This window comes from Grus americana, chromosome 1 (assembly GCF_028858705.1).
Source record: "Grus americana isolate bGruAme1 chromosome 1, bGruAme1.mat, whole genome shotgun sequence".
Taxonomy (NCBI): domain Eukaryota; kingdom Metazoa; phylum Chordata; class Aves; order Gruiformes; family Gruidae; genus Grus; species Grus americana.
Genome location: NC_072852.1, coordinates 182,575,524 through 182,587,723, shown reverse-complemented (window position 1 = coordinate 182,587,723; position 12,200 = coordinate 182,575,524). Strand labels below are relative to the sequence as shown.

General features: G+C 35.9%; 1 protein-coding gene across 5 annotated transcripts in view; it reads left to right on the top strand.

The window, feature by feature from the left end:
• PCDH17 (protocadherin 17) overlaps nucleotides 1-11,904 on the top strand; it is a 96,430-nt gene extending 84,526 nt beyond the window's left edge. For all 5 annotated transcript variants that reach the window (XM_054808980.1, XM_054808970.1, XM_054808990.1 and 2 more), the window contains one exon: nucleotides 7,369-11,904. In XM_054808980.1, coding sequence (XP_054664955.1) covers nucleotides 7,369-8,051 — 683 coding nt within the window. In that variant the 3' untranslated portion in view covers nucleotides 8,052-11,904. The remainder of the gene's footprint in view (nucleotides 1-7,368) is intronic.
• The last annotated feature ends 296 nt before the right edge of the window (nucleotides 11,905-12,200 follow it).

The window sequence follows — 12,200 nt, the reverse complement described above, 5'->3', positions numbered from 1 at the left end:
TATTTTTCATTTGGAGCTGTTAGTTGATAGCCATTCCAGTCAACTGAGTCAGCCAGTGAGCCATCCCTGACAATCAATGATTATTTCTTAGCTTCCATATTTCTAGCAAAGAATTTTTTAAAAAGTCAATTAGAAGGAGGTGTTTATGCAATAGTAAAAACAAGGCATCACCTGTTGAAAGAGAAAAAAAAGATTAAATATCTGTCAGATAGGCTATTTGTCTATTTTCATTTGTCCTAGGACAATAAAAATAACAAAAGCTACTGACGTTTTAAAATATTCAGTGTTATTCATGTACTTATCTAGCCATATTCTTATTTAGCCTTCATTGATAAACATATGATATAACAAAGCTACATTTTTTTGTGAGTAAAAAGTTCTTAGAAAACAATGCACTTGAATGACCATTTACCAGGTCAAATCCTTTAAATTATAATGATGAAAACTCTGTCTGCCTTGTTTAACTTTAAATACAATTTGGTAGCATCATTTACAGGTTTTGGGAGGAATATGATTATCTAGGTCTAGGTCTTGGTCTAGGTCTAGGTAGACTTGTGTATAGGGGAAATGGGATTTTAAATATATGTTTATATACATATATTTACATACATATATACATATATATAAGTGTGTGTATATATATATTTAAAGTCTGATTTCCCCTATACACAAGCCTGGACACTTACTATTATATTGAGTACTTTGATACAGAGTATAGTGTTCTGCATCTTATAGTACATGAAATATTTCTTGAAAATGTTTGTAAGTTGATGGTTTATGTACATGGATTGTTTACTTTTCATTTGCTTTTCTGCTTTTTGTGTGTGTATGTGTAATTTAAATAATTAAGGTGCAATTAAATTAGGAAAAAAAATTGTATTTTTTAACTCAGTTTGGCTACATTGAGTCACTGTTTAAAAAAAAATCTTGAGTTTCTTCTTTGTTATCATTATGCAAATTTAATATAATTAGTGACTCAAACGAAGGTATCTCAGTTTTAGCCATTGAAAGAAGCCAGCTACCTAAAGCATTAATTAATTAGCTTTATAGTGCAATATATTTAGGGTGAAATCAGTACCCATATTTAATTCTGTTCACAATATTTATGAGGAAAGCATAGGAAATTACAGATAGCACAATAAAAGTATCTTTTGCTTTAAGCTTGCCACAGAAGGCAGATGTTAAGTATAGTTCCTCTGGTAATATTGAATAAAATACAGAAGATATGTCTTATGTTGCACCAAAATACATACCTTGCATTGCATTTTATATGTTGCCAACATAACTTTCATCCTACACCATCTTAAATTTCTACCCAGTACACATTTCCTATCTAGGTGACTGTTGTTTCCAGATAGCTTGTTTCCTTTTCTTTCCATGTCTGATAATTTAGCAGTTCTATTTTAGCGTATGTTCTCCCCTAAGTGCATAAAGCACTTCTGATTGTTTACCCTTAAAGCTCCAGAGAGTTAGGAAAACCTCTAGGCTGCTTCTGTTTATTGTACACACTTGCACCGTTAAGGGTTTATTTTCAACAGGAGGGAGACAAGTATACAGATAAAGACCGATGGTGCATATCGCACTATCAGCCCATCTTGCTGTATAGCACAGTGTATGACCTATTTTACATATATATATATATATATATTTACCTTTCGATTGATTCTATTTTCTCATTTATACTAATTTGGCCCTTGATGGTGATAGTTCACTTCATGTTTATAATTTCTGCTGCTAGTACAAAAGTGCCTGTTCGATTTTCTTCAGTGTCTGCTAGCTGTAGCAGTCAAAATTACAGGCTAATGGTGAGACGAGCAGCTTATAATGTATGATAATCAATACTCAAAATCCGTTTCCTATGATGTGACATAAAAGAGTGAAGTGAAAAGACACAGATTTTTAAGACTAGAGCACCAAAGCTCATGCAATGCAGGTGGTTTTCACTTCAAGGTCATTCAGTATTTGTTTCTTCTTCTTTTTTGGCTTCATATTTAATTCAGTCACTGCTAGGATGCCCAGGGAGCAGAAATGGAAAGTTAGTCGATACTGTGAGTATGAATGCAAGTATAAAAACTGCTTTAGCAAATGCAGGAAATGAGAAGGGGAAGGGATATATGGCATGCAATATATATAACATATATATGCTATATGATATATACCTCTTTTTCTTAGAGATTGCCAGCAAACGTGGTTTTTTTATTGGCACTAATGAATAATGCAAATACTGTGTAAGAGTTATCCTCATACCCAGTGTATGTGTTTGCACGTGCATAAGAGATAAGAATTTAAAATCTCAGAACATAACTTGGTTCTAACAAAATGAACCTAATCAGTCTTGAAAATCTCAAAGCATTGTTTTTGGCACAGTACTGAATACCTAGTGTAGTTAACTTATTTCCTGTGGCTGAGAACTTCTCTGATCTTTACCTTTCATCTAAATTTTGTTCATTGCAATCTCAGTTCAGGGAATATTTTTATTTTTTTTTTAAACAAATACAATTCAGCCAAGTTTTAGAATAAGAGACAGTGTCAAAATAGAATTCCCCAGTTGTATATTTCATGTGCATATATATATGTTGTCAATGTAGATAGCATAAAATTGTATATAAAAATATGAACAAATATTTAATGTATTTTAAGACAGTATGACACAGAACTACTTACTACCTGAGAGGCAGAAAGAGTTTCCCTTCTAGAGATGATCTTTCTGTGGTTTAATGAAATAGGCTGTGATGTATTGAAATCTTCCCAGTTGTGTTCACTGATGGTCTCCCATCACACTATGAGCTCTTGACACATTAAATATGGCTAGAAAGTTTTACAGGAAGCGCTATGATTTTTTCTGTGAGAAAGAAAGGAGCAAAGAGGAATGCTGCTTTGATGGAATAATTGAAAAAAGAGACAGCAGCAGAGAGAAGTATTGGTCCATTGATTGTGCAGTTCTGAGCATTTTATGGGAGCTAACATGCTGCATGTTCTTATTTTCATCTTTTGTTAAATATTTACAAAAATTCATACAAAGGATGGTCACGTTTATGAAATAAAATAGTTAGTTGGAAAGCTGATTAATTGCTTAGGGAAACGTTTAAAAGTGCCAGAAAATTTTCACTCAGTATTGTCATGAATTCCATATAAGAGAAAAATAAATTTACATTTGGCTAGAGAAAATCCTAAACAAAACACCTATTATTTCCCCTTACTATATAGGTCCACTCTTAAAGCCAGAGGCTGAGTTTGCCATAAATCTACTCTGTAGGATTAGAAGGAAAAGAAAAATAACAAAATAAATTAATTACAAACATTTGCAAAATCTGAAGTTCTAGAATTAACATTGAAAGGTTTTGTTTGGGGCATTATTATTTATTTATTTATTTATTTTAAATTTCTGTTGGATTTCTGTGATAAAATGTAATCAAACCTGGCTAGTATTAACTATTGCCCATCTCGTGGAAGCTTGGAACCTTCCTCTCCAATGTTCTTGTCTCATGTGTCTTTTAAAATATTTTGATCTTGTTTGTTTTGTGGAGTTTTATGTTTTCCTTTTTTTGTGTGAGAGAGAAACAATTTCACTTGACTGTTTGACCTGGTTTTGGCAGGGACAGAGTTAATTTTGTTCCTAGCAGCTGGTATAGTGCTGTGTTTTGGATTTAGGATGAGAATAATGTTGATAACACACTGATGTTTTAGTTGTTGCCAAGCAGTCAAGGACTTTTCAGCTTCTCTTACTGGCCTGCCAACAAGAAGGTGAGGGGTGCCCAAGAAGCTGGGAAGGGACACAGCCAGGACAACTGACCCAAAATGACAAAAGGGTATTCCATACCATATGATGTCATGCTCAGTATATAACTGGGGGTTGGCTAGGAGGTAGTGTGGCTCAGGAACTAGCCGAGCATCAGCTTCAGGTGGTGAGCAATTGTGAGCAATTGTAAGCAAGAATAAGAATAAGAATAAGAATAAGAATAAGAATAAGAATAAGAATAAGAATAAGAATATTGTCTTCCTTTTCTGTCATATTAAACTGTCTTTATAACAACCCACGAGTTTTATCTTTTTTCTTTTCAATTCTTTCCCCCATCCCACTAGGGGAGTGGGGAGTGAACTGTGTGGTTGTTTTAGCTGCCTGCCAGGTTAAACCACAACTTTGTTTTAAGCAGTTGGTTGATGCTGTAGAAGCTCTGGAAATCTAGATACAGAGAACTTTAGTGGAGGTGAACTAGTAGGTGGAATGAGGTGTATAGCAATGTCCTTTATTTGTATGGCTCCCTTTTCATTAGGCAATTGTCACCACATATGTTGTGTCTATGGTTATGCATACCAATGCCATCTCATTCAAGTGAAGCAAAATCAAACATGACAATCTTAAATGTCTGCCTTAAACTCCTCCCAGTTCAGTCACTGTCTTACAGTCCCAGGGTTAGGGTTGTCTTTTACTCTTGCTTTTCGTTATGATAATTCTAATTTTTATTGTACACTAAAACCAGTGTGCAGCTTACTTTTCCTTAGACATCATGGAATCATAGAGTAGTTTGGGTTGGAAGGGACCTTGAAAGGTCATCTAGTGCAACCCCCTTGCCACGGGCAGGAATATCTTTCACTAGATCAGGTTGCTCAAAGCCCTGTTCAACCTGACTTTGATATCTTCCAATGATGGAGCATCCACCTGTTCCAGTGTCTCACCACCCTCAAATTAAAGAGTTTCTTCCTCATGTAAAATCTAAATCTACCCTCTTTCAGTTTACACAGCCCAGGATACAATTGACTTTCTGGGCTGCAAGCGCACATTGCTGGCTCATGTCCAATTTTTCATCCACCAGTATCCCCAAGTCCTTCTCCACAGGGCTACTCTCAAACCATTCATTCCCCAGTCTGTATTGATATTGGTGATTTCCCTGACCCAGATGCAGGACCTTGCACTTGGCCTTGTTGAACTTCATGGCCTTCATCAGGTTTGCATGGGCTCACTCCTGAAGCCTGTCAAGGTCCCTCTGGATGGCAGCCCTTTCCTCTGGCAAATCAACTCCACCACTCAGCTTGGTGTAACCTGCAGACTTGCTGAGGGTGCACTCATTCCCACCATCTAAGTCATTGATGCAGATATTAAATAATACTGGTCAATTATGGACCTTTGGGGGACACTACTCATTACTGGTTTCCACTTCAACATTGAGCCATTGACTGCAACTCCTTGGATGGGGCCATCCAGCCAATTCCTTATCCATCTTGCAGTGCATCCATCAAACCCATATCACTCCAATTTAGCAGCAAGAATGTTGTGGGAGACAGTACCAAAGGCCTTACAAAATCTAGGTAGATGACATCTCTAGTTCTTCCCTTGTTTGCTGATACCGTCAGTCCATCGTAGAAAGCCACTACATTAGTTGTACATAATCTGCCCTTGGTGAAGCCACGTTGTCTGTCTCTAACTACCTCCTTGTCTTCCATATGTTTTGATATATCTTCCAGGAAGATCTGTTCCATGATCTTACTGGGCGCAGAGGTGAGGCTGACTCACCTCTATGAATTTTATATTTAAAGTGTTTTGGTTACATGCTTTTCCTCAAAAATCACTCTATGTTCTCATCTCTCTGTACCTCATTCTCTCTTGCTTTTGTTATTTTTTTAGAGCTTACAGCAGTCTTACATTTTAAACGCTTCAAGGAAAGGGGCACGTATACAGAATGACACTTTTTCATACAACTGTATGATTAAGAAGTATCAGTTCTGAGTAAATTATCTCACTACAATTTAACTGATCATTGTGACATAACACAATTTTATCTAAATTTAAGTCACAATTATTCATGTCTTTTTAGAAATGTGGACAGTCAAAACTGTTTACCATATTGGATTCTCATAGATCACCTTTGGTGTTTCTTCTGTGTCAGGTTTCTGCAGTGCAACTGTCTATGAATCTGGTGGTTATATTATAAGATTACTATGAATTTATTTTCTAATTTAGAAAGATGATGATCACTTAATTTTTCCCCATCTTTGGGTCAATAAGTTTGTTCTGCTTTTCTGAAGACCTGTTGTGCATGTTTCTCTGTGTGTGTTTCACCCTTACATGTAAAGGTAATACTCATATTTTTTTGTCTAACTGGAATTCCAGGCATTTTTAAAATACTAAATTCCTCAAATAAAATTAACATTTGAACTCATCTGCCCATTTTATGGAAGAAAATGCTTAATAGCTAAAGCTCAGTGCATAGCTGATTGAAACCTACAGATGATAAAAGGATTTATTCTATCAGTATTGACTAGAGAGTACAAAGAAGAAGAAAAAGAAAGCAACTTGGATCAGAGTTGTGTTTTTCTAAAAAACAGATTTAAGGGGTATTTCTGGAATTGTCCTTAACCCTGACATTGGATTAGTGTCATGTGTATAATTATAAAATGGCAAATGGTGGCCCAAATATATTCTATTAGTGTAAAATGCCAGGCAAGCTAAAGTTTTTAAAGCAGAAATTTTTCTTTATGTCTTTGAATTGTAGAACCTGAAGTATCAAAATCTATGTTCTAAAAATGTAGTGAATAAAAAAAATCTCATGTCTATATTCTTTGAAAGAAATAAGAATATAGAAATCGTATCTGAAAACATTATCAGTTCAAATAGCGTGCCACGGTTTGTCATTCTTCCAAATTGTATGCATTGAGCAAATCCATTTTCACTTACTTGCACCAAAACAAAAAAGGGGAAAACTGATTGCATGATCCATACTCATGTCTAATAAAATTGCAATATGCACTTTTTGACAAGCTTATATTTAATGCATACTGATGGAAAATTCTAGTTCTCTGTTCTCAGCAGGAAAAGTAGGCTTTTTAAGAAAACCTTTTTATTTTGTGACTGTCACACAACATAACAATTATAAACGAAATGGAGGTGACAAAAATGAAAAGCCAGCTTGCTGATTTTTATGAAGTGTTTGTATTTCCAGAAAGGCAGTCATTGCTCAGTTATTTGATTTGAAAAATTAATCCTGATAATGCCTTTTGAGTTCCTTAAGTACTGTTCACTCTTTTCTAGGATGAGTTTTACAGAACAAAGCCTAACAGATTTCTACAGCAGATTAGTTTACAGATGAAGCTCAGTTCCACTGAGAATGGTTCTCTAATGACCCCTTTATACTTCCATTGGGCTGTGTGAATGCTTTAATACCTAGAGAACAGAGTTAAATAAATCTATTGTCTCAACTAGCAGGTTTATGCAATCCTTCTGAAATATTTTAATTATAGCTTCTTCTGTTTCTCCATAATTAAGAAACCAGATGTCAAGTAAGCCCATCACGTGTTGATCATAACCTATCCATTAGTTTAAAGAAATCCAGTTATAATTAGAGTTTTTTCTCTTTCTTCTTTGTTTTACAGAGCAAGAAGAATGTGTTAACTGCACAGATGAATGCAGAGTGCTTGGTCATTCTGACAGGTGTTGGATGCCACAGTTCCCTGCAGCCAGTCAGGCTGAGAATGCAGATTATCGCACAAATCTCTTTGTACCCACAGTTGAAGCTAATGTTGAGACTGAGACATACGAAACTGTGAATCCCACCGGGAAAAAGACTTTTTGTACATTTGGGAAAGACAAGAGAGAGCACACTATTCTCATTGCCAATGTTAAACCTTACTTAAAAGCCAAACGTGCCCTGAGTCCTCTGCTTCAGGAGGTTCCCTCAGCATCGAGCAGCCCAACCAAGACATGCATTGAGCCTTGCACCTCAACAAAAGGACCACTGGATGGTTGTGAAGTGAAATCAGGAGCCTTGGCTGAACCAAGCAGCCAGTACTTGTCAACTGACAGTCAGTATCTATCGCCTAGTAAACAGTCAAAAGACGCTCCCTTCATTGCATCAGATCAGATGGCTAGGGCCTTTGCAGATGTGCATTCCCGAGTGAGCCGAGACTCGAGTGAGATGGACTCTGTTCTGGAGCAGTTAGACCGTTCGGCCCGGGATCTAGGCAGGGAGTCGGTGGATGCCGAGGAAGTTGTGAGAGAAATAGACAAGCTCTTGCAGGACTGTCGGGGAAGCGACCCTGTGGCCGTCAGAAAGTGAGGGGGAAAATAAGGACAGGCTGGCAGTTATGTTCCTCTTCTGCTGATTAAAAGTAAACAAATAAATAAATCCCCTGGTTGTAACAGATTTACAGGAATGAAGGAAGACCAATGCTGCTTTAAGGCTTTTAGTGAACATCTGAAGTGCCCACAAGTATGTTCTTTTCACTGCTCTTTCTTTTTGACAGATAACACTGGTTTCATTTTGACCAAACTTTCATTAGGACAGAGTCAAGTATGCTAAGAACATAACGCAAGACGGAAAGACAGTGCCATTTTGACAATCTGATAGGAAGGTGTGAGAAAGGTGGAATGGAAATACGTCTGATACTTTAAGACTGTCCTCAATAGCTGATGCTGACTTTACTGTTTACGTATAAACCCCAAGAAAAACAGGGTTGAATAACTCTGATCTGTGGTGGATTTCCAGCAGTCACCGCAGGCTTCTACTGAAAGTCCTAAAAAGAGTTCTCGTAGTAGTCCAAGTGACACCAAACATTAACATTCATTTGTGGTAAACATTTATGTACAAAGTTATTTGCCACAAATATGAAAAAAAAAAAAAACCAAGAAAACAAAAAAACCCCATTCCAGATCATTATTCAACAGAACATATCCTGATCATTAGTAAAACACTTCATATCATATTAAGGTTAAATGTAAAATGATATAGTCCATCTTGTCCTGCACACACATAAACTAATTCACTTGATCAAAAAGAAAAGATTTTAATATCTATTTAGCGTTTTAGTGTCCAACAAAACTATAAATAGTTAGCGGTAAGTTTTAAAAAAAAACCTGAAAAAAAAATAGTTACCTTTAAGGGTAATACACAAAAGAAATTAACATTATTAACACTTTTTTATTCATTTGTGGACACTAAAATAGCTCAGGAAAGTGAAAATGTCTTAGACATCCACACAAATCACATGATCATTTAAATGTGCAAATGTAAGAAGATTCAGTGTGTTTACATCAAATGACATATTTTTATTGATTTATTGCAGATTCAGTGCATATGAGCCAAATTGTTGAGTGTATAAGAGCTATATTGTGTATTTTATTAAATTAATATATAGTTGTGTTGCAAAAATATTTGGGCTTATATTGTAAATGGCAAGTGTTGCCTCGGTAGCTGTCGAACTCTATGAGTTTTGTTTTTTCCTGCTTCCTTTTCCCCATGGATTGTGGGAAGCAGCGCCTCAGAGCAAAGTCTCTTGTTTAATGTATGGTCTACGAAGTACTGCAGTACATAATCTGTTCAAAATGTGTTTGAGTGAGCTGATGGAGCTAACTGAACGGCCTACAAATACATCCATCAGTCATGGTTATGTGCAAGTCCTTGTAGAAGCTTCTATTGCAAACCCATGTTTAATAACAAAAATTACACTCGAACCAACATCTGGAACCTCCTTGGGTTTTTTTCCAAACACATGCAGCCAGCCTGTTTAATGTAGGATATTTGACTGACTACTTAAGAGGTACCACCATTTTCAAAATTTTGCTATTAAGTACATAGAGCTGAAAAACACATCAGTAACAAAGTGGCATGGGCAGTATTTTATTGGATTCTTGAGAACGTGCACTTGCTTACTGCAACTCTAGATATACACTGTTTATTTTTGGGGGGTTGTTTTTAGTTTGATTTTCATTTGTTCTGACAAGTATTTGCAGAATAACTTGGGATATAGTTTCTACTTTTTAATTATTTTTTCTAAGGGTGTCTTTATTGCATTTGAAAAATTCAAAATTGTCTTCACATGAAAGATAAAAAACAATCCGCATTCAAAATGAGCTTGCACAGAATGAGAAGAAGAAGAAGAATAAAAAGTTTAGTTCAGGATTTGTCCCTTATATACTTCAGATACTCTGTTGGAAATACTACTATGGTGCATTGTTTAAAAATGGTGTATTGGGTTTATTAAATTTAATCTGTACTGTACAAACATATATAAAAGAAATTGGCAATCGCAAATGCCACAAAGCCATAGTTTTCATCAGTTCAAGAAAGGAAGTTGACCCAACATCCTGGTTTGATATTAGGACTGCTGTTAAATGGTGATTTTAGTTAGTCAGCCCTATAATGAATTTTGTCTGGGAGACGACCATTCTGACAGTTTGCTTTTAGCTCCTGCTGTTAAAAAAGTCTACAATTATATGTAAAAAAAAAAGGATCTTGTACATGTTTTATCAAGCTACTCTCCATGTTTTGGACAATTTATGTATCTAAAATGTGGTGTTGTCTGTGTTATATAATTTTTTTTTTCTTTTTGGCCAGGAGACCCAAGATTGGTTTTGCTTGATAGCTTGATAGCTTGAAATTCCATAGTGGAGAGGATTTCTTATTGTTTGATCAGTCTCTTATACGTATTTCCATGGTGCCCATCACTTCAGTGTCTGTGCACCAAGTCTTTAGCTCTGCCGGTGAGATCCATTATTCAGCAAAATCTAAGCCAGTATGTAAATGCAGTCAAGTGATGGAGATTTGTGTATTTTATAAATGATTTTAACACTGAGTAACCAATTGTACAATTCATCGTATGTTTCTGAAGACATAAAACCACAACATTCTCAGAAAGGGCTGTGCCAATGTAAGAGGAATTTACCTTAAGGCTCTCTGTCACTAGTGATTTACTAGCTTTAGCTGTTTAACACATTATCTGTATTTAGTAGTGATTATTTATTTACCACTCTGAGGTAATTCAGAATTCATGACTCATAGCTTTATAGAAGAGTTTAGGAAATCTTGCTTTTATTTAATTTGGCTGACAACTGCCTTGTGTTGTAGATCTCTGGCATACTGCTTCCAGTAAGGATATCCCAGGTTAAAAAAATCTGTTTCACAATTTAGAATGGATACATAATGAATGAATAAACCAGCAGAGCTTATACAATGTGAGTTTTGCTGGTTCAGTCAAAATTAGCATGATTGTGTGAGAAGGAAGTACTACACACAAAAGAATTTAAAAAGTATTTTTTCTCTGTGGTATCTCTACTATCACCACTGGAGAAAGAGGCAGCAATGAAAGATAAATTTTATGAGTTATTTCTCTCATTACTTACATACATGTTTTATAAGACTGAAAGAAAATATCTACCACACAATTACAATGAGAATGGCTGAGTTAAGGGAGGCAAGTTAAGTAACTAATACAATTGTACTGTACACTGTGAATAGTGAATAAGGCATTCTGTATCTTTTTTTTATTAATGAAAGCCAGCAACTGGGAGTTCCTTAAACAATTGGCCAATCAAATCAGGACTCAAAATCAGACCTTTTTTTCTGTTTTTTGTTTGTTTGTTTGTTTCTTGGCATATTTATCAGGAAAGAGATTCTCCTGAACTGTGATTTGCCACTTGAGAATACAGGCTTCCCAGTCCAAGTTACCCCTAGAAGTCAAACATTGCTCATAGTCGAGCAGGGTACATCATTCAAACAAACTTTCAAGCTGCTTGCTGTCCAATGGAAGGGAAATTGCTCAAGTCAAGGAGGAGTCTGAAGCCTAGCATAATATACGCCCAGTCATTATTGTTTAATTACTTTCTTTTGACATCAGGCAGTGGTTATTATTGCATTAATTCAAATGGGAGTTTTGGCTATCAAGATTTGTTGATTTGAAGTGTAATTGAATGAAACCTGATTAAGGTTTTGACTTCTCTGGCCCAGTTGTGATACAGGTTGGCATTCGCATTTATCAGCCCCTGTCTCCCCATATGGCTCAAAGTTGCACCAATGACTGGTGAATGACACAAAAACCAAACAAAAGCAGCATACATTGTATGGATTATCTCAACCGCTATTGTTTAATGGCTGTGTTTAATGTGACCTATCTGGAAAATGAGGACTACGAATAAAAAGCAATTACTAATAGTGGTGTTGCCTGCTTCTGCATTCATTAACACAGAAGAAATGTGTTAAACACTGCATACCACAGGGAGCCTGATGGTAATTACTTTGGAAAAGCAACTTGTGGCAATGCGGCTGTTACAGCTAGTTATCAGTTTGCCAAAAAAATGACAGTTCCTGCTTCATTTATTAGAAATGTGTAACCGTTTTCTCTCAACAGGAAGGTGGTGAAGAGTTTTCATCAAGCTGGGTAGGTTTATCTTTTAAGCAGCTGATGTGCTGAATCCCTACAGGCTGTTATTT